Source organism: Oncorhynchus gorbuscha, linkage group LG24 (genome assembly GCF_021184085.1).
Source record: "Oncorhynchus gorbuscha isolate QuinsamMale2020 ecotype Even-year linkage group LG24, OgorEven_v1.0, whole genome shotgun sequence".
In the NCBI taxonomy this organism is placed as follows: domain Eukaryota; kingdom Metazoa; phylum Chordata; class Actinopteri; order Salmoniformes; family Salmonidae; genus Oncorhynchus; species Oncorhynchus gorbuscha.
This window is the reverse complement of record NC_060196.1, coordinates 7,267,887-7,291,436: the sequence shown is the minus strand read 5'-3', so window position 1 is coordinate 7,291,436 and position 23,550 is coordinate 7,267,887. Positions and strand designations below refer to the sequence as shown.

Below are 23,550 nucleotides of genomic sequence, written 5' to 3'. Positions count from 1 at the left end.
AGAGTCTCAAGGGGAATGGACTGGAGCATCCGTATTGTAGCGGCAGACTTGAGCCTCCCCAGTGTGTAGCGAGGTGAGCTGCCTCCGGCCTTCCCAACAGGCATGACCGCGGAGCCTGCTTCCCATCGGAGATTTAACTGACTGGAGAAGTGACATTGCAACTGCAGCCTGTGGCTTGACACACACAAGAACCCGGAAGTGTCGGGTGTCTCTGGAGGACTCTGTTGAGCGACTTGGGACGAGGCAGTTATTTGAGCTGGGAACTAAACGAATGCTGTGAGGAGCAACTAAAAAGGAACTAAAGAAGGACCCACCCGACAGGACAGCATTAGTCTTTAGCTCTCCCTCTCTCATCCCTCGTTCTCCCCTTGTCGTCGTCTTTTCCTCTGGACCAGAGAGGCCACTAATGAGCAAGTCAATGTGTGGCTGTGGCTGCAGCTTCATCTCCTCTCTGATGAAGAGGCTGGGCCGCACAGCCTGTTGCTCAGACCTCCTCTCCTGCAGCCATACCTCTGAGCAGCTGCAGCGCCTGGCCCCCGGCTGCCCACCGCCCACCAAGGTAACGATGCCTAATGCGGTGCCTGCCCACATTGCCACCCACAACCATGGCATAGACAGGGCGCGTCAATGGATTTGACTGGATATCTCCATCTTACTGTTTTACTTTTACTTATCTGTGTAAAGATGCAGAGTGCGTACTAGAATGGAGTGAGGAAGTACTAGTCATTCACAATAATCGGTGCTTGGACTTATAGGTTAGTAAACTACTAGCATTCTGTCCTTGTACTACAGAAAATACTAAGCTATTACTACTAGTAATACAGGATGGACTGAGAATCATATTGATTATGTATGTTTGGGTCAGACTGACCTTGCTTTTTGGTTATCCAAGATTATTTCTCCCATTATCGGGCTGCATGTGGAGCTATTGGAAGTGTACTGCAGTAATTGATTTTGTAATGGAACCAGGTGATTTAATGTCTGTCAAGCTTTGTTGCCGTGCCAACCATAGGGCTTGCTTTGAAACTGTCCTGTTTTCTAAGTGGATGCCTTCAGACAACCTGGTGGTTTAACACTGAGTGATTGCTGCTTCACCTCAATTGGAGAAAAAGCTTTTTGAGGAATGGAGCAAACTCCAAGGTGGTACAAGAAGAAAGGTGAGTGGAAGGGAGAGGAGGCGACGGGTACCACTGAAGAAGTTAGGGCTCTGACCCTTATCACTAGCCTCCACCCTGTTCTGTTCTCTCCCTTATCCTACGGCTTTCGGCTCCTTTTCATAGTTCCCCACTTGTTATTGTTTTTGGTCGTTTACCAGTATTGACTGAGTGGCTTCTTCCCGTTTTGACGGGGAGCGGCCTGGGCTGGGTTTGGCAGTTGGCCACTTTCACTTTGTACAAGATTGATCCTGTTTTCCTTTGGAGAGATTTTTATGTCCTGATGGAAGGGGAGAAAGTACCGCGAAGGAAAATAAAGGATGTCTGGTTGGTTTTCATCTGTTGCCCGCATGCCAACTATTGACTGAGGGAGAGTTCTCTTTGAAACAGCTCTGCGTTGTTAAACAAACGGTATGAGAGGTAACATTAAAACGTCTCTCTACTATTCATCCGTTTGTTATCGAGTTAAGTGTTTCAGTGTCAAATTCAAGGAGAAATAATTCCCCTCTTTTCGTCCTTCCGTTTTTACTGGCCTGAACGGTTTCAGTTCCCTCCTTTTGAGGCACCAAGCGGCACCAGCTTTAAATAGAGAGATCGATTAATAGCCTCTGCAATGAAATGTAGACCCAGGAGGTCCCACTGAGCACTAAGCTCTGTATTTAAAGGATTACTGCTTCTAAAGAAGTCCTGTATATAACAGCCCATGGCGGCTGGGCAGAAATTCATAATTATAAATATAAACATCCCTTTATTACCACTGATTAGGCGGTTGGCATGTTGCATAATACAATTAATCTCTCAGCATGGAACATGTTTTGTTCAGCCCAAGTCTGGCATTTATCTGCCTGACACTCTTAATTCGATTGCTCTTTCACCGATCTAGTCACCAATGCAATGGAACATCGGGAGGTTATGATTTCATCAATGTACATTTGTATTATTTAGCTCATAAGAAGGCAGCTCCTCCAGCTATCGGTTGCTGGTGGTCTTTTTATGGACTGAGTTCATAGTGAATGTTGTTCCACTCCTCTCCTTTTTCCTCTGTTCAGATCCCATCCGTTTGATTTATTGCCACCGTTTCAAAGGGGATGTCCTCTCTAATTCGCTCTTCGTTGGCGTGCCCATGTCTCACTGGTCACAACACCGTAACCCTCATCACCCTTTGGTAGATGGGCTCTCTCAGCAACTCTGCGTTCGTCTTTTCATACTTCACTTTAGGTATTAGCATACGTCTGTAGAGGAAGTCCCTGCAACCACAGCGGGGTATTTCAATGCCTCCTTTTCCATGTTGTCCAAACTCAGGATCGGTATGTAGGCTGTGCTGTTGCCTCGAGTCTGCCGTCTTCTGAGCACAGCAAGTGAGAATAGAACTTCTTGTTTTGCCAAATCATTTATTTGTCCCATACAGGCTGATTGTGGCAGGATCAAACTCCCTCCAACTACTTATTTGACATGCTCCGCAGGAGAGGGAATGACTGGTGTTTTTTATGAATGTTTCACAGCGACTCTCAACTTGTGTTAACTTACTGATGAAGCGTCAGAATACACTTTCAAAGTCTAATGATTGACCGTGTGTCCGATGCTCCATAAAGAGCCGGTTGTGAGGATTGTACCCAATATGTGGTTGAATATATTGTGTCTCAAAAGTCCTGCGTTTGTCTTTTTTATACACCACTTACTCAGCAAGAGAGAAACTGACTGGTGTTTTTCAGCTTTGATCGGGTATCTGGGTGTGTCTTAAGAAGCCCACAGTGCAGTCAAACATGTGATTTCCTGTTTCTTTATATGTATTCCCACACTGTCGTTGGAGTAATACTGTGAAAAGGATAATGCCTATTTAGTGTAAGTGTTTGAAACGACTACATGGAATTTCAGCCTGCTTTGGCGGGGTGATGTTTTCAGCAGTTAATAGACAAAAGTATTGGTTTGAAAATTGTTTCTAACGGTCTTCCATAAAGAGCAGGTAGTGATGAGTACAGCTCATCCACGTGTGGTTAATGTCTGTGGCTGTTTTTTAAAATAGATTGAGACACTAATAATCAGCAAAAGAGGTCCAAGGAGATTGCCGAGGGGAGAGGCCAAGCATGCCCACTGTTCGGATGTTAGCTGACGGCCTGACCAACTGCCTGCTGTGCAAAATAGGGCCTTCACAAGTTAAAGTGCTTACCCGTTGGCCACCCCTCATGGCCCATGGAGAACTTGGCCCGGCCTCAAGCAGCCCATCAGTCCACCACAGGGGCATTCTGCCGGTCTGAAGTGCCCCCAGATGAGGGCACTGTGCCTGGGCTGAAGAAGCTGAAGTGGTGCCTGGGTGTGCCGCACACAGCTGTGTCTTTGTCTCTGGAGCTCCAGACTTGGCACGGCACGCCACAGAAGCCCAACAACCCCTGTTATCAGCAGCTACACTGGGTGCTGTTTTGGTCCCAGCTGCCATAGTTCTGTGCGCTAGGCTAACTAACAAGACCCGGCCTTTAACTATAAACATTCAGACCCATTTATATTATTCCTGTGGATGGAGAAAAAGCTTTTGGTCGGTCGATAAAGAGGCCAATGGCTGGCTCGTTTATTTTAGAGCGCAATCAAAGCATATTTCCGAACGATACCAGCTCGTTACAACCCCATTATTGCTTCTCGCTCATTGTCCATTAAACGGAGACCGTGAAAGTTCCCATGCAATTGTGGTCTGATAGGAAGAGCATAAAACCCCAAGCTTAATGATTAAGTTCTAATGGTGTTCTGGTTCTGCTTTCACTTGGTCATCTTGCAAGATGCTCTGATATGCACAACCTTTTGAGATAATGGCTTCTGTTTTAAACGCTCAGGTAACTTTTCCCAGGTCTTTGTGCCAGAAGTATTTTATCATCCTATACGATCTCAGCCTTTTATAAACCCTTGCCGTACTAAATTCAACACCGCTTTCATTTAGCAGGATGCCAGCATGCCAATATTGTTTGTTACACTTGCCATATTCTGAAGTCTAAAATCCCGTAACAGTAGTATTAACTTGAAACCATCTGTAGGCTTATTAGAAAGCAAGTCAAGCTTGTGTGTTTTGTGTTTATCCAGCAAAGTTGTGGATGAAGACAAACCGCAATGTGCCTAGGGGATATTACGAATGACAAACATTTGTTTTGCCGCGGGGGATTCCCACTGGTAAGATCTGTCTCTTAAATCGCATTAAAGCACATGGTAATGGAATTTGGGATGTTGCTAAGATTACTTCTCAGGAATTTTCTGCTGACGGAGGTAACTTAGTTCCCATCATAGAAATAGAATTACTTCTACACTTTTTTTTATATACACCTCCACCAATTACCTCAATTAAGAGTTACGTTTTTTTTAAAAGTAACTTTTTCTGTCAGCAACTGACGCATTCTGCCATTTCTGTTATTTAATAAGGAAATAAATGCTGCTTTCTTACCCTCTACCACCTACGGGCAGGTTGCCACAGTCTGAAGAGCAAGTCTGCCAGGCAGTTGTTGTTTTGGTCCAAGTGACCTCATCCTACCTGTTTCCTGTATGAGGTGAGACTCTCTATACAGTACCCATCTGGGCTGTGAGTCAATCTTTGCATGGTGGTCCATGCGTTGTAGAGGCTTATTTCAACTAGTCAAGCCTACTGATACACAGTTTATACTGCCTCACTGTGAATGGGGAAGGATATATTTTGTTTGGGGGGGGTGTCACTAAATGAACCAGAAATAATTATCTTCATCCCTCTTGTGATTCAATACGTCACTGTCTCTCACGGATATGCACTCTTGTCGTATGTGTTCCACCGCGATTGTTTTCGGCAACAATAAAAAAGCACATTTCATGGGATGTTTAAGAACCTAACTACAGAACCTCTGCGATTCCCTTATAGGAGGAGGCATACCGGGTTCGGATATTCATAGCCTTCCTCTGTCGAGCTCACAGCTCTGAAATACAGGTCCCAGGGGGAGCCCTGCAATCTGAGATGAGGCTAATGCTCCAGTCTCCACCACAGCACTTGAGATTTGGAGAGCCAGGCATCCACACATTGAGCCCCTCAGCCAACCCAGTTTCTTTCCTGGAGGTCACAAAGAAAAGGAGTTTCAGGGAATGGACACAAAATGGCCGGCCATCTATCCACTCGTCACTTTGTCAATGCCAGCCGGCGCATGCAGCTCCACAACACAAAGCGCATTCATTTCCTTTTGTGTGTGTAGCCTACGACTGTGTCTCTGGAATTTCTAAGGAGGTAAAGTGTGGCTAGAGAAATTTACCTGGCTGGTGTCTCATTTTGTCAGTGGGCTAAAGTAAGAGGACCTCTGTATGTCCCAAATCTTGTGAATGTTACAGAAAAACCCTACAAGAAACGATCTGAAATGAGAATTTCTTCACTTCTTTTCACTTCATCCTTTAGTTTCATTATCATCCATTCATCCAGTGGCTCAGACACTAGAGGCGAGCTGGACAGATGATTGCTCTGAAACATTTATTTTTTAGAGGGAAGCAGCTTACCGGTAACCACGGGAACGGCTTGTTTTCTTCCAATCTGCCGGCGCTGTTCCTTTAGGAACACATGTGATTTCATTGGTCGTGTATGTACACATTATTTTTCAGGTCTTCTCGCAGGTGCAGTGAAATGCGTGTTTCCCCAGCTCCAACAGTGCAATAATACCAAACAATACAGAAGAATGCACACATCAAAAAAAGTTAATTTATACATGTAAATATTTATGTATATGATGGTGTGTATAGACATTATAGACAGTATATGAATAGAAAAGGTGTATACAGTCAGCAGTAGTTCTATAGGATGAGCCTTGACTAGAATACAACATATACAGTGGGGAGAACAAGTATTTGATACACTGCCGATTTCGCAGGGTTTCCTACTTACAAAGCATGTACAGGTCTGTGATTTGTATCATAGGTACACTTCAACTGTGAGAGACGGAAGCTAAACAAATTTGATTTTATTTTCTCTCATTAATATTCTGTCATATGTATCAGGTACATGGTAACAATAAGAAATGCTCACGTCCACGACTGATCAAAGGTAAACATGCAAATCACATTGCAAGCTGTTATCACTTCCAATGGTGTGCACCTTTTTAGGAGCGTTAATTAAACAATGAGCAAACTAAGAGACTGATGATATCGGCTGTTACATACCCACAGTCCACTTCTCGGTAACAGCGCTCTTAGCTGTGCTGCTAAGTTGCTCATCTCCTGCCTGATAAATAAACCATTGATGTGACAACCAATAAGAAATCCTTCTATGCCCTCAGACGAACCATCTAACAAGCAAAGCATCAATACAGGATTAAGATTGAATCCTACTACACCGGCTCTGACGCTCGTCGGATGTGGCAGGGCTTGAAAACTATTACGGACTACAAAGGGAAACCCAGACACAATCTGCCCAGTGACGCAAGACAACCACTTGCGCTAAATGCCCTTTTATGCTCACTTTGAGGCAAGCAACACTGAAGCATGCATGAGAGCACCAGCTTTTCTGGATGACTGTGATAACGCTCTCTGTAGACTTTTTAAACAGGTCAAGATTCACAAAGCCGCGTGGCCAGATGGATTACCAGGACGTTTACTCCGAGCGTGCGCAGACCAACTGGCAAGTGTCTTCACTGACATTTTCAACCACTCCCTGACTGACTCTGCAATAGCTACATGTTTCAAGCAGACCACCATTGTCCCTGTGCCCATGGAAGAGAAGGTAACCTGCCTAAATTATTACCGCCGTAGCACTCACGTCGGTAGCCATGAAGTGCTTTGAAAGGCTGGTCATGGCTCACATCAACAGCATCCTCCCGGATACACTGGACCCACTTCAATTTACGTACCACCCCAACAGATCCACAGATGACGTAATTTCAATTGCACTCCACACTGCCCTTTCCCACCTGGACAAAAGGAACACCTATGTGAGAATGCTGTTCATTGACTACAGCTCAGCGCTCAACACCATAGTGCCCACGAAGCTCATCCCTAAGCTAAGGACCCTGGGACTAAACACATCCCTCCAACTGGATTCTGGACTTCCTGACTGGCCGCCCCAGGTGGTAAGAGTAGGCAACAACACGTCTGCCACGCTGATCCGCAGCACTGGGGCCCCTCAGGGGCGTGTACTTAGTCCCCTCCTGTATTCCCTGTGTGTGGCCAAACACGACCCCAACACCATCATTAAGTTTTCTGAGGACAAAACAGTGGTAGGGCTGATCACCGACAATGATAAGACAGCCAATAGTTAGGTCAGAGAACTGGCATTGTGGTGCAAGGACAACCTCTCCCTCAACGTGATCAAGACAAAGGAGATGGTCATGGACTACAGGTAAAGGCGGGCCAAACATCCCCTCATTCACATCGACGGGGCTGTAGTGAAGCATGTGGAGTGCTTCAAGTTCCTTGTTGTCCACATCACCAACGCTCTATCATGGTCCAAACACACCAAGACAGTCGAAGAGGGCACAATCAAACCTTTTTCCCCTCAGGAGACTGAAAGATTTGGCATGGACAGCTGCACCATCGAGAGCATCCTGACAGGTTGTATCACCGCCTGATATGGCAACTTCTCGGCATCTACATTTACATTACATTTAAGTCATTTAGCAGACGCTCTTATCCAGAGCGACTTACAAATTGGTGCATTCACCTTATGACATCCAGTGGAACAGCCACTTTACAATAGTGCATCTAAATATTTTAAGGGGGGGGGTGAGAAGGATTACTTTATCCTATCCTAGGTATTCCTTAAAGAGGTGGGGTTTCAGGTGTCTCCGGAAGGTGGTGATTGACTCCGCTGTCCTGGCGTCGTGAGGGAGTTTGTTCCACCATTGGGGAGCCAGAGCAGCGAACAGTTTTGACTGGGCTGAGCGGGAACTGTACTTCCTCAGTGGTAGGGAGGCGAGCAGGCCAGAGGTGGATGAACGCAGTGCCCTTATTTGGGTGTAGGGCCTGATCAGAGCCTGGAGGTACTGAGGTGCCGTTCCCCTCACAGCTCCGTAGGCAAGCACCATGGTCTTGTAGCGGATGCGAGCTTCAACTGGAAGCCAGTGGAGAGAGCGGAGGAGCGGGGTGACGTGAGAGAACTTGGGAAGGTTGAACACTAGACGGGCTGCGGCGTTCTGGATGAGTTGTAGGGGTTTAATGGCACAGGCAGGGAGCCCAGCCAACAGCGAGTTGCAGTAATCCAGACGGGAGATGACAAGTGCCTGGATTAGGACCTGCGCCGCTTCCTGTGGCATCTGACCATAAGGCGCTACAGAGGGTAGTGCGGACATCCCAGTACACCACTGGGGCCAAGCTTCCTGCATTCCAGGACCTAGAGAATAGGCGGTGTCAGAGGAAAGCCCGTAAAACTGTCGGACTCCAGTCACCCAAGTCATAGACTGTTTTCTCTATCGCACAGCAAGTGGTAACTGAGCGCCAAGTCTAGGACCAAAAGGCTCCTTAACTTCTTGCGTCGAGCCATCCCGGATCCGGGATCGTGACTACAGCCTCAAGCCCATTACCATAACGCAACGTTATCTATTCATGAAAATCGCAAATGAAATGAAATAAATATGCTAGCTCTCAAGCTTAGCCTTTTGTTAACAACACTGTCATCTCAGATTTTCAAAATATGCTTCTCAACCATAGCAAAACAAGCATTTGTATAACAGTATTGATAGCTAGCGTAGCATTTAGCGTTAGCATTCAGCAGGCAACATTTTCACAAAAACCAGAAAAGCATTCAAATAAAATAATTTACCTTTGAAGAACTTCGGATGTTTTCAATGAGGAGACTCTGTTAGATAGCAAATGTTCAGTTTTTCCTGAAAGATTATTTGTTTAGGAGAAATCGTTCCGTTTGGTGCGTCACGTTTGGCTACCAAAAAACCCCGAAAATTCAGTCCTCAAAACGCCAGACTTTTTTCCAAATTAACTCTATAATATCGACTGAAACATGGTAAACGTTGTTTAGAATCAATCCTCAAGGTGTTTTTCACATATCTCTTCGATGATATATCGTTGGTGGAAGTCTCCTCTCTCCCCTGACTCACATGGATGAATGCGTGCAGCTTTGATTACGCAGCAATTTCGACAAAGGACACCTCGTAAATGTAGTCTCTTATGGCCAATCTTCCAATGATATGCCTACAAATACGACACAATGCTGCAGACACCTTGGGCAAACGGCAGAAAGCGTACGTTCGTTCAGGGCACATTCACAGCCATATAAGGAGACAATGGAAAACAGAGCCTCAAAAATTCTGCTCATTTCCTGTTTGAAGTTTCATCTTGGTTTTGCCTGTAGCATCAGTTCTGTGGCACTCGCAGATAATATATTTGCAGTTTTGAAAACGTCAGTGTTTTCTTTCCAAAGCTGCCAATTATATGCATAGTTGATAGTAGTAGTCATAGTTATATGCATTGCCGAGCAACTTTTTGTGACAAAATATTGCGCTTAAAACGGGCACGTTTTTTTAATCCAATAATGAAACGGCGCCCCCATAGCTTCAAGAGGTTAACAGTTTCTACGTCCAATCCATAAGACTGCTGAACAATTAATCAAATGGCCACTGCCCCCCTCACTCTAACCTGCACCACCGCACACTGACTCTGCACCGGTACCCCGTGTATATAGCCTCATTATTGTGTTGTTAAAAAAAAAAAAAAACTTTTCGTTTATTTGGTAATTTTCTTAGCCAACAATGCAGTTCAAGAAGAGTTAAGGGCTTGTCAGTAAGCATTTCACGGTAAGGTCTACGCCTGTTGTATTCGGCGCATGTGACAAAGTTTGATTTGACCTCCTTTAGCACTGTCACCTGTGGAAACCAACTGCTGAATCCGAGTTCTGATAGGTGTGTGTGTGTGACTGCATGTCCATCGTTTTTCGCCATGGCGATCCAAATGGACATCCAATTCTGCCCCCATGGCACTCATCAATCCAGAACAGCTGACCAGGCTGAATGGACCTTCAAGGCTTTACCCTCTTTAGCTAAGCTATCTGTCGGCTGTAAATCTGATGCACTAGAGTGGACACACCACTCGGAAAAGACACCATCTGCCACTTTCTCAGGATCTATAAATGTATATATTCATTTAATCAAGCATTTGCTACAGGCATTTCTGAGAACTGAACATTATTTAGGTCACTAAGTACGATGTCTTACTATTGTCTTTTATGTTCTAGTAGGCCTAATTGGCACAGTTCAGTGAGACCTAGGGGTGGGTGTGTGTGGGGCTGGGGGTTGTTTGGTCAGTGATGTGGTGAGGAGACTGTCAGACGGTCACCTCTCTGATCCCCAGAGTTGCCTAGTGATAGCTGCCCGCACCATCAGAGAGTCTCCCCTGACACCCAGTCCCCCCCCATCCCCTATTCCCCCCCCCGTCAAATACCCTGACATCAGAGAACAGACATCGCTAGCTTAGTATTATAGAGATGGCCTGACTACTGGCCGACAACCTTCTTGTGAAGACTGCAGAGAAATAAGAGTAGAATCCTCTGATGCAGTGGCTGGACCTGGACTTGCTAACCAGACAGTCTGCTATTTTACATGCTGAATGGTTATTATAATGTTGTGTTTGCAGTGTAGATGTATACATAAGAACCCCTCCCCTCTGCAGAAACACTACACACCCACGTACTCCACCTCTTAGTGCAAGCCGGGAGGCTGGCTTGGGAGATGCAGTTTTGTCTTGTCTCTCTCTCTCTCCCTCCCTCACTTCCTTCCACTTAAACTCTTGACGTGGTGCCAGGTCCTGACGCCTCCGAATCAGACGCTGTGCTCTCTCATCCACAAACACTGACTATGTTTTGAACTGACACCAGGGCTGGGCTGCGTAGTAACTCAGATCGGGGAGCTGAAGTGGTCACACTCCATACAGTCATGAGGTGTCCATATTCACATAGTAGCATGTAGTCCTTTACACTTCTCCCTTTATTCGGGTTGAGAATGGCAGATTTGGACGCGGATAAGCGCCTACGTTGGAACGTGGTGGCTCTACAGTAGCATGCTATACATGACGTCAGAGCTCTGGCTCTGTGCTTCACCGCGCTGGATGGGATTTGACTGACAGCTGTTCTGAATTTGATCACCGCGCACTGGACAAGTTGCCCTCATCCCTCCCGCTAATTGGGCCAACGTCTGCAAATCTTTTTTTGTCTGATTGAAGGAAATGCTGTAAAATACCAATATATTTTAAAATTGATGAGACATTGAGTATTATAATAAATACCGCTTTGTCATACAAGCAAGTCAAACAATTGTATCCAAATGTGCACTTTACATTTTCACATAAAATGTCACGTCATACAGTGTCAACATTTATGATCACTTACAAGACGACTTGGCGCTTTGCCCTGGGTTGTTCTGAACAGAATAAACACCTATGTTGTATTGTGAAGGACATTTGCAACAGACCACACATCTGAATGCAAATGACTCTATTCTATGCTCATTAAAATGATGATCTGTTTCTCTGAATTGCTTTGAAAGCCTCACACTGTAAAATCGGATCTTGTCATTTAGCTAGTCATGTTGGCAATAGAACAAGCTTTCAGATGATGGCCACCTGACCCAGATTGCGATTTATAATGAACTTTTTTTTTTTGATTGCGTAAACAACAGTAATTGTATGCAGGGTTGTGTTCCAAACGAAACGACTACAAGTGTGCTTGCTCTAGTTTCTCAACGGCACAGCTAGGAGAGCAAAACAAGCCCCTCATAGTTGAAGACTTTTTTTGAGTCAACTGTGCACACTTTGGAGAGGTGTGTGTGATTACTTGGAAACACCAGTTAGACCTCTCACTCAAACCCTTGTCATCGTTTTGGTCTTATGCTGCACCTACCTCCCATTTCCCAGGAACATTCTTGTGTTACTGAATGTTTCCAGAGTGTTTTCCGATTTCGTTATCAACAACTGCCGCGAAAAGTACAGTAAATGTAAAAGGCACATTAAATCCTAATGTTTGGACTTAGTCTTGTTAGGTGAGCTGCTGTTATAATTTTCCCATGATCTTCAAACTGTTAATTTCTAATTGCTACCGTGGTTATGCAAACTCTTCCCATATTTCTTCTGTAAGAAGCCCGATCCATAAAAGCTGATTCCCTGGAGTGTCAGGGGTTAAATATTAGACCATCTTCCCACCAGGAGTCTGTCGAACTAGAGCACAACCAGTGAAGAGTGGATGATTGAATGAAATGGAGGAACCCTGCCTAGATAAAGGTAATTTCCCAAGCTCTAGTGTACTGGGAAACCCTCCTACCCTGGGGGGCATTGAGGGGTTACAGGGGTGACCCATGCCCGGATGCCTGTGTCCCCAGAGAGCTGATGGCCAGTATGGGGCGCCATTCAGGATATATTTACAGATGCAGTATGTCACTTGCCGGAGATAGCGAATCAGTTCCATTGAGGTCTGTGTGAGAGCGAGGCAGGCAGGAAGGGTGGGCGAGAGAGAACAGTATTTGAGTTAGTAATATTCTCCAATAGCACAAACAGTCTTAAAAGGTCTAAGCACATCTGTTCAGTCACACAGAAATAACCTCAGTGCAAGGCATGTTGGGACAGCATCATTGTCCTCCAACTGCTCCTATAAAGATGGTGGACATCTACCAATCAAGCGTCCTTCCAGGAAAAGTTAAGCACATTATGGATGCGTCCCAAATAGCACCCTGTCCCGTAGAAAGTGCACTGCTTTGACGAGCCCTGGTCAAAAGTAGTGCACTATATAGGGTCTAGGTTGCCATTTAGGACTTAGTCAATTTTCCCACGGTTCCCAACAGGTGCATTGACTCCCCCCTCCACCTCCCCTAACCAGCGTTTTAATAGCTTCCTCCATCAGTCCCCCAGCTGTGCTGCCCTGCTACATCCCTCCATTCAGCCCTGGATCTGCCCTGCGCTGGATAATCCCTCCGCTGTACTGTAATTCCTGCCCCTGTTGCTGATTTTGGCAATGTGTTTACAGCAGGCTTTGGGGCCCCACAGATCAGAGCCAACATGAAACGACGAGAACGCTTTAACCATCCTCAATTACATCAAGCAGGGGGAGGGGAAGAGTGAGAGAGCCTCTGTTTTTAAAGTAATATAGCAGACACTCTGACACCAGCCAGTGTCTCAAACTCTAACCTCCACCAGCCTTCTGTCTGGGTTCTCTCTTGATTGGGTGGTCTAATTAGCACTAAAATTTCCCCTCCTGTTGGAGACTACATTAATCAGAGGGGTTACGCTAACGAGCAAAGCACTGGGTCGGTACGGCAGTCGGAAAACATTCTCTTATGTTAATTGGAGGTTGATTAAACGTTTCTGGAGGAGCCCCCGCTGATTGTCCAAGGTTGAAGTCCTCAAAGGACAAGCTGCCTCTTATCTTTAAACAAGCCCAAAATGAAAAATACTTTTTAAGAAGGAAATAGTCATGTGTATTTGGTTAGGAAATAAACTAGCTAAAGCAGGTGCTTGTGGCTGATTTTGAGAAATTCCAGGTAGTCCACGCCAGTACTCAGCTGTTGGGCCCTTGGTGCTCCGTACTTCTAGTTCATTGCTGTAGTAGTAGTAAATGTGCAGCTGGATAATTCTTATGTTTTCTTAACTTCTGCTGAAAGGTGCTGGTGTTGTATAGGCTAGACTAGAAGCACCTGCTCAGTGAAGAGACAGTTGGGCATGTTATGCAATTCTTGGGCCGACTCTCTTCTCTGTATACATCAATGATGTCGCTCTTGCTGCTGGTGAGTCTCTGATCCACCTCCTACGCAGACGACGCCTTTCTGTATACTTCTGGCCCTTCTCTGGACACTGTGTTAACTACCCTTCAGGCGAGCTTCAATGCCAAACAACTCTCCTTCTGTGGCCTCCAACTGCTCTTCAAATCACGTTAAACTAAATGCATGCTCTTCAACCGATCGCTACTTGCCTGTCCAGTGTTTTAATTGCTATATTGTATTTACTTCGCCACCATGGCCTATTTATTGCCTTTACCTCCCTTATCTCACCTCATATGCTCACATTGTTGTATATCGACTTATTTTTCTACTGTATTATTGACTGTATGTTTTGTTTATTCCATGTGTAGCTGTGTTATATGTCGAACTGCTTTGCTTTATCTTGGCCAGGTCGCAGTTGTAAATGAGAACTTGTTCTCAACTTGCCTACCTGGTTAAATAAAGGTGAAAATAAATACAAATGTTTGAATGGACCCCGCTCCCACAGAAGGGCCAGCTCTGTGCCACATTATATGCTATGGAGAGTCTGGCCCTCTTGTCCTGAGTGCTGGCATTTTATTCTTGTCACCTTCTACCTTGTTACACACAACCTAATGACATCCTGTCATTACACACCACAGCTCCAACTGTGTGTGTGCTCGCTCTCCCAGGGCCGCTGCTGCCTTATAGAATTTGTATTGATCTCCCACTGTTTCCACTGTCTGATTAACGCTGACAAATGTTTTGTTCCATCTGGTCTTAACACGGCCCTTATAACCATAGAATTGTAAATACTAGAATGGTAAAAAGCACAATGTAATTCCAGCTCTATGCATGCAACACCTCTGTGGGTCACCTTTGACCTTTTTATATGATCTCATTAGCAGCCATACAGGTTGTGTTAATGGGGCGTAGGCTGCTATCTGTCTATGGACCATTCTACTGGTCCAGTATCATCGTAAGCATCTTAGTCATGGTGATCATAGTGGATGAATGATCTCTGGTGTCGACGTTATGATGCTCTATGACCGGGTTTCCAGAGCTCTGTCCTCGGGACCCTAAAGGGGGCACTTTGTGGTGTCTGCCCTCGCACTACACAGCTGACTCAAATAACCAACTGATAATCCAGCTTTAATTTGAATGTGTAGTGTTAGGGCTAAAACCAAAACGTGCACCCCTTAGGGTCCCCAGGAAGGAGTTTGGGTAATTCTGACCTATGGTGTTGAAGTCTTCTCTGGTTGATTTGAATGGGATTTCAGCAGGACTCTTATCAAAGTACTCCCTCTGCTGGTTCTTCAGTCAAGTACTGGAAGAGGATACCTCTTCTCGGAATGAACATCAAGGATGTTTCTGACGCTAGATTAGGATTAAGAACGATCTTTGCTCTCACATGTTCTTGACAGCCTTTATAGAACCTGTCATGTTTAGGCTACAGATTCCTGTTCTCTTGGCTCTTCTTTCAGTGGCTGATTCATGGCGTAGTGTCAGTGTCCTGCCAGTTTATCAAGAGAGCTGTCATACTAAAGACAGTCGTTGTCAGATTGACTCGTCCTCTGAATGGAGTTCACACGCAGGCCGGCGTCTATTCCTGTTCTAACGGAGTGCACTCACTTCCTGTTGGTGTCAGTGGAGGCGGTCCAGTCTCTCAAACTGTCACCTCTCCTGGGGAACAGGAGACAGAATGTGGCCGACTTCAAAAGGAGTAGATGGCATGTAGGTTATGCTAGGCTATTTTCCATCAGGTGATAGACAGGTTTGGTGTATGTGTGTCTCTATTAGACAACCTTCCTACTGTAAACTCCTATAAGAGTGAGGGACACTGACCGTGAACTCAGAGCCATGCATTTAGAGGAATACTGCTCTGAGTGAACTAATTTGGGTTCAACTTTGTCTGCGTACCTGGGCAAGGTGAATGTGTCCTGTTCTAGACTGCCACATAGACCATCACTGTGATCACCCAAGAGGCTAACGAAACAACATGGCTGGGATGGAGCTTTCCCCTGTTCCCCTGGCCTGCACTCCTCCCTGCTCCCTCACTCCTTCTCCTCTAGCCTGCACTCCTCCCTGCTCCCTCACTCCTTCTCCTCTAGCCTGCACTCCTCCCTGCTCCCTCACTCCTCCTCCTCCTGCTCCCCTCCCTCACTCCTTCTTCTCCTCTAGCCTGCTCCTCCCTCCCTGCTCCCTCAGCCTGCACTCCTTCTTCTCCTCTAGCCTGCACTCCTCCCTGCTCCCTCACTCCTTCTTCTCCTCTAGCCTGCACTCCTCCCTGCTCCCTCACTCCTTCTCCTCCTAGCTCCCTGCACTCCTTCTCCTCCCTGCTCCCTCACTCCTTCTCCTCTAGCCTGCACTCCTCCCTGCTCCCTCACTCCTTCTTCTCCTCTAGCCTGCACTCCTCCCTGCTCCCTCACTCCTTCTTCTCCTCTAGCCTGCACTCCTCCTCTCCCTCACTCCTTCTCCTCTAGCCTGCACTCCTCCCTGCTCCCTCACTCCTTCTCCTCTAGCCTGCACTCCTCCCTGCTCCCTCACTCCTTCTCCTCTAGCCTGCACTCCTCCTCTCCCTCACTCCTTCTCCTCTAGCCTGCTCTCCTCCCTGCTCCCTCACTCAGTCCCTCACTTGTCTTTCCAAACTCTAACCGTCACGGCTAATGGACTAACGTCATATTCATTCTCATATTCAGGCCGCGCATAATGAGCATTCTGACACTTTGGCTTCAGAGTGAAGGCGGTGTCATGTTGGGTAACTTGGCTCCATCAGTTTCGGGTACAGCGTCCCTGTCATCTAACTAGCTAACATGGCCTTATATTCTGACGTAGGCTTACACCCTCAACCTGGTCCCAGGTCTGTTTGTGCTGTCAACAGGAGTTGGCAAGATGACACAAACGGGCCACATCATATCATGCTTGCGTGATTAACTTCTATAGTTTTGTGAATAACGGCAGGCTTCAAACAGCATGAACAAGTTGCCTGACACAAGCCTACAGTATGTTTACCAATACGAGAGTTACATTTCTCAGCACAGTGTATTTTGATTGGGCTAAAGTTTCTGGGAATCACCACCAGATTCACTGTCAGTAGACCAGCAGCCTCGGATGATAAACAGTTCTAAACATAACAGAGCTGGACTTTCATTCTCATTCTGAACAATGTTCCACAGCCGCCATCCAACTCCAAACTACCCCAATGGTTAAGAACAGTCGTTGGACTGGATTCTTCCATATGGAGCCAGGAATGTCGCTGCTTTCATATCATGACAGATGGGCTGTGTTCATTGGCTGTGTCAGAGGCTAGAATACCAGTAGCTGTGTGTGTGTGTGGTGTGTGTGTGTGTCACGCTGAGGCTCAGTAGTTCGTTATTGTAGAAGTTCCAAGGCCTGTGCTGTGTGATCCAAAGCCAAAGCTTTCCTCTATTGTCTCCCCACCAAAATGCAACCAATTCGTGCACTTCCCAGCACAAATGCTTTGTTTTATTTCTACCGTTATGAATAAAAGATGATGGGGTTATTTCCACTTTATTTTGGTGAGCGTCAGCATTGCAATTGTCTGTGTGTATGAGATGGATAACTCTAATATCTCCTCTTTTCTCTGCCCCCACCCCCCCTCCCGCCTGTTTCGTATCTCTCTCCTACAGAATGCCAAGCCCTTCTCCTCCTCAGACAGCCTAGTGAAGGTCCAGGAGGTAGCAAGCTGGCTTTTGGAAATGAACCAGGATCTGCTGTCGGGGGGCAGCAGGCGGGGCCTGGGGGGCCGGCGAGGGGGCCCGGGGGCCCAGCGAGGTAACGCCTCCTCCTCGGCCCGGACGCCCCAGGGCCAGCAGCCTGGAGAGGAGGCCGACGAGGAGGAGCACATGAACCGGGTGGTGGAGGACCAAGAACACCAGCAGTCCAGAGTCCAGCATGCGGCCTCGGCAGGGGGGGAAGGAGTGGAAGAGCCGTGGACCTCCAGGCAGAATGGACCCCAGGGAGACGGGGAGGATGGAGGAGGAGTACCCAGCGAGGTGAACGGAGGAGTGACTAAGGGCGGCAGGTGGATGTGGGAGGCGGAGCGACGGCAACAGGGGGGGGATGACGAGGAGGAAGAGGAGAACAACAGTGGCAGCCAGCAGGGAGAAGAGGAGGAGGAAAGGACAGAGGGAGGAGCGAGAATGGGGAGGGAGGAGGAGGACGAGGAGGAGATGGACCAGGACAGTGATGACTTTGAGCATTCAGAGGAGAGCGGGAGGGAGGAGGAAGAGGAGGAGGGGGAGGATGGCCTCCACTCACCCTCCCTCAGGAGTGATGTGTCTGTCCCCAACAACAACCTGGACCAGTCCTCGGGGTGCCAACACCAAAGCTCACCCATCAAGAAGAAGGTAAGACCTGACCAGTGTTGATGTTTCACAGTATACCAGAACATACTAGATACTAGAACCTTCAAAAACGCTTCTCTACTACAATTGTTACTTTCGTTCTTCTGTCAAATGTCTCACGCCGTCTTCTGATTTGAGAGAGGATCAAGTCTGTATCAGCGCAGCCGACATCACCTTATCGTACCTAGTCCGCTTCCTCATACTGGCTCTAGCCTGGTCTGAGGAACCAGTGCACACACTGGGAGTCTGGGTTGCATCGTGTTAGCTCCCCACTCATACTGGCTCTAGCCTTGTCTGAAGAACCAGTGCAGACACTGGGAGTCTGGGTTGCATCGTGTTAGCTCCCCACTCATACTGGCTCTAGCCTTGTCTGAAGAACCAGTGCAGACACTGGGAGTCTGGGTTGCATCGTGTTAGCTCCCCACTCATACTGGCTCTAGCCTTGTCTGAAGAACCAGTGCAGACACTGGGAGTCTGGGTTGCATCGTGTTAGCTCCCCACTCATACTGGCTCTAGCCTGGTCTGAGGAACCAGTGCAGACACTGGGAGTCTGGGTTGCATCGTGTTAGCTCCCCACTCATACTGGCTCTAGCCTTGTCTGAAGAACCAGTGCAGACACTGGGAGTCTGGGTTGCATCGTGTTAGCTCCCCACTCATACTGGCTCTAGCCTGGTCTGAGGAACCAGTGCACACCCTGGGAGTCTGGGCTGCATCACCACCTATGCTGAACAGAAGTTAACACCTGTGAATATTGCAAAACGGCAACAATGTCCATTACGGGCTAGAACAAGAAGATACTGGTATCTTCCAGCTATGTTTCCTTGCTAGTACCATGTACCTTGTTGGCGATAATATGCAAACCATAACACACACTATTGCTGATTTCAAAGCTGAAATGTATTCACTCATGTATTCTCCCTCGCCTCGCGTCTCTTCCAGTCAAGGTTCTTTGCTGGAGCCCCAAAATGACTGTGAATGATGTCATAGGTCTTAAAGAGACATTTTATCAAATATGTTTTTTCTTCTTCTATGCAAATGTTGTTGGTCAGTACAATAAAATAAGTCCCTAATGGAAAGGTAACAGATAGTTTTGGCTGATTTCACCGGTGAAATCAGCCAAAACTATCACTCAATGTGTTCACACACTCCTATTGAATATGCATTCACCTGTATTGTGAATAGTCCAAGGCTACATCTTGATTTCCCCAATTTATCAATAGAGATTTTACCATTCAACTAAATGACTGGCTTTCTGTTATGTGGTTAAATTGTTTTTACCAAAGTCGAATTGATATTATGATTTATTCATTAATGCATATACAACAACAAAAAAATAATCTATGTCAAATGTAATGATATTGCCTAGTTAAAGGTCAAATAAAATGTAACAAATATTGAACTCTTCAAGATCTGGCTGGATCAATTTGCATTCTGTGACTGGCTAATAGGGCTACTTCCCCCCGTATCTAGTATTATGATACTAAACCTGGTGTTGGTATCAAAGACAAAAATTCTAGTATTGTGACATCACTAACCCGTGGTCAGTTTTTATGTTGTGTGTGTTTGTCCTAATGTGATGGTCTGAATGTACATAGGTACAGTATTGTGTGAATAGAATCAAAGTAAGTTATGTGACAGTAAGCAGACACTTTCAGAAATGTGCATAAATCTCTAACAGCGCCTAATAATCTAGCGACCCTTGCCTCCAGGCATCACATGAGCAATTGTTGATACTGAACGTGATCCACAAATCTTCTTAGTCCTTAACAGAGCAGTGCAGTAATTGCTGTATTTCTAAGCCAATGTCTCCCTCTTGTGTTCAAAAGAAGATACTACATCTTTAAATTCATAGAGTTTATTTCTCAACTTAAAATGCCAATAAAAAGTCCTGTGATTTGGTCTTGAAATGCTATTTCACATACCCTCTACACTCTGCTAGCTGTACCCCTCAGCCATTTGTCAGGCTGTCTCTGGTCAATTGCAATGCTACAGCAATGCGTTAATGCCATATCAAACGATTCTAGCACATCAGCCTTTAGAAACTTCAAAGAGAACATTTACAGTAGTCTGTAGTAGGTACTATGAGAAGGTCTTACAACCCTCATCTCAACTCTGGACCTCTGCGCCAGTTCCACTGCGTTTTTCCCCATGTATTCCCCTCGAATCAGACTGATTTTTAGACCTGGGACATCAGGTGGGTGCAATGAATTATCAGGTAGATCAGAACCAGCAGGCTCTGAACCTCGTACGGTAAGAGTTGAATACCTCTGATCTTTAAGATAGAAATGGAATTACTAGACATTCTATTTCTATACTCTACAATGCGTAGGTCATACAGGGAGAATGTTATGTGCTGATTGACATATAGCAGTAGCTGGCAACCTTTCTTGGGTTGCATGCCTGACCCGTGTCTGTGGCATTCCCTCTTGGTAGAAGCAGCAAAGGTGCTGACTTCAAGAAGCCTTAACTTCTAATTTGAGGATCCATAAGTGAAGATTGAGTGTCTTGAAAGATTGTTCCCGACAAAGTCGTTATTGAACAGCACTGTGTTTACTTCAGCTGAGCTTTACTTAAACTCTAATTTGATATCAGGTTATGGGTCGTCAATCAACTGTTGACACAATCAGAAATGTTGTTTGAAAGACTGATACAGTAGGGTTGGCTATTTATTAAAGGGATATTTTGGCAATGAGGCCCTTTATCTACTAGTCAGATGAACTCGTGTCATTTGTCTCTGTCCAGTATGAGGGAAGTTGGAGGTAGTTTTGCGAGCCAATGCTAAATAGTGTCAGCGTAGTGACGAAGTCTATGGGTAGCTACCAGCGTTCTCTGGAGAAGTAGATCGGGATATTGGCAATGAGGCCCTTACGTATCCATTTAAGCAGGCCTGTAGTACTTCAAGTCCAGCTCAGTCAGTTGAGAGACTGGAACAATCAGCAAGGACCCAGCCCAGTGCTTGGCCACCCACCTACTCTACTGTGTCCTCGTATAACCACATCTTGCCGTCTGTCTTGGCAACACGATCGACACAGAGCTGTGTTGGACTGACAGGTCATCCATTCCCCGCTGCTCTTCTCAAATCACCCAGGAAACCCGTGAAGGCAAATCTATTCCGCCGCCCTCGGAAATGACTCTTTAAGTAGTCCGGAGAAATAATGAACTGCAGTAAAGTGACAAACTCTGCCCGCCTGGTAGCCTTGGACCCGGGTAGCCCTCCGCTACAAGGACAGAGCCTGAAAGACGAGGAGACCAGGGAGCAGACCATTTTATTGGACTAGATTTATCACTCCAGAGAAGGATGAATGTGTGTCATCTACCCCCCCCCCCCCCGTTTTATCCTCTGGCAAGTGCCATGTTTATCCCAGGCATTGTATGACATTGGGGCTACCGATTTACAGGCCAGACCTTCAGTTAGGGCTGGAGCTTGGTTTGGAGCTCGCTGTGCCTCCCCCAGGCAGCCCCGGAACGCTCTGGAACGCTGCAGATGGAAGTTAATACCATGAATAGAGCTGACATGATTCCTTATTCGATATGTCAAGAGAGCCATGTTTGTTCGACATAATAACATGGACCGTAACTTAGGCTCAGCCACGTGGTGCGTCCCTTCAGGCAGTCCTGGAGTGTGTCTCGTTGTGTCTCTTGAAATGTGCCATGTTTTTTTTTGCCATACCCACCCACCCCTTCTTTCCTGTGAGCGTGATCGAGCTGTAGCAGTCAAACACCTTGGAGAGATGGAGAGAGCGAGAGAGAGAGAGAGAGGAGGGGGAGCTACTGTAGCAGTGAATGGGATTCCATTCACATCCGAGCGAGCCACAAGCGGGGGAGCTGTGACGGTAACACTTGTCAACAACCGGGAAGTGGCCCGTCTGTCTCACTGTTACTGAACAGCTGAAGGACTGACTGCTCATCCTCCAGTCCAGCCTGACCCGTTGTCTTCCTCCTGCAATGGGGAATCGCACCATAAAGAAGATGGCGCTGCTACTGGTGAGCATGTGTCGAGTTGTCACTGTTGTGTTTGTGTCTCGAGGCGGCTGGTTGTACTTGACTACACAGCTGACATGGTCCTGAAATACTGTCGATCTTGATTGTGTGTGGTGGGCGCCGCGCGCCAGCTGACACTGATGTCTTACTAGGCGAGGAGCGGCGGCCTCACAGGACAGCTAACGGGTACAGTCTCTTAATCCTCTCTTCTGTTCTCATGCAATTATCTCCGTAAGTGTCAAGCGTTTTCAATTTGGTTAGTGTGTGTCGGACTGTATGGTTTTGCTGCCTGTACTGACTTTGCGGCAAGACACAAGTTTATAATTTTTTTATATTAGTTATTTATTAGTTATTTATTTAACCAGGTAGGCCAGTTGAGAACAAGTTCTCCTTTACAACTGCGACCTGGCCAAGATGAAGCAAAGCAGTGTGACAAAAAAAACTACGGAGTTGCACTTGGGATAAACAGAAGTACAGTCGATAACACAACAGAAAAATCTATATGCAGTGTGTGCAGATGGAGTACGGAGGTAAGTATAGTAGCGACGCAATTACAATTGAGCAAATGAACACTGACGTGATGGATGTGCAGCTGATCATGTGCAAGTAGAAATTCAACTGCTGCCGGACCTCGAGGAAAGCCGACCCCCAGCTGGTGATTCAGATTGCTCTGTAAATTGACCTTGATTCAGTTTCATCTCTTATAGAGTATTTGTTATTTCTCATTGTGATGCATTACTGTTGGAGGGCACTTTCTTAGAACGCATAAACTCCCAACATATTTCTAGACAGTCCGTCTTTATGAAGAGGGACGATGGGAGACATAGAACTGGAGAACAGCACATCTGCTCTGAATTCCCCATAGTGGCCAGCCCAGAAGCTCTGGTCAGGGCTAAGTTCAACCCACCACATGCTCCCTCCATCCAGCCTCCTTAGCTATTGTTTTGAAAGAAAAGACGTCTCTTCACGGGTGAGTGACGCAAGGAGACTAAACTCAAAGACCCAGAATTCCCACGGACCCACGGCCGACCATAACCTATTGACCTCTGTTTCTGTCACAGCACGACCCCAAAGTCATGTCCCCCTCTGGTTCTCACCACGTTAGCGCCAAATGGCCAGCAACACCAGCAATGGGTTAAATAAAGGCAAGATGATAAAAAGTTACTGTACAAGAGCCTAGGCTGTGATAATGGACATAGTTTTGAGTAGATGTCGGACGATGTCCTGGTTATCTAGATTAGCTCGGCCCCCGCAGGCACAGTCCTATATCTAATCATAGACATCAGTTTATAGCAGTGGTTCTCAACCGGTTTTGCCTCGGGAACCCAAATTGCACAAGGTTGTCTCAGTCGCGACCCAATAGTAGCATGGTGACAAATAATCACCAAAATACAACCTGGAAAC

The 23,550-nt window shown here is 46.4% G+C and overlaps 1 protein-coding gene across 4 annotated transcripts in view; it reads left to right on the top strand.

The window, feature by feature from the left end:
• The window catches only part of LOC124013403 (F-box/WD repeat-containing protein 7-like), a 271,295-nt gene that overhangs the window by 54,362 nt on the left and 193,383 nt on the right, over positions 1-23,550 (top strand). For all 4 annotated transcript variants that reach the window (XM_046327735.1, XM_046327736.1, XM_046327737.1 and 1 more), the window contains one exon: positions 17,449-18,168. In XM_046327735.1, the coding sequence (XP_046183691.1) occupies positions 17,518-18,168 (651 nt within the window). In that variant the 5' untranslated portion in view covers positions 17,449-17,517. The remainder of the gene's footprint in view (positions 1-17,448; positions 18,169-23,550) is intronic.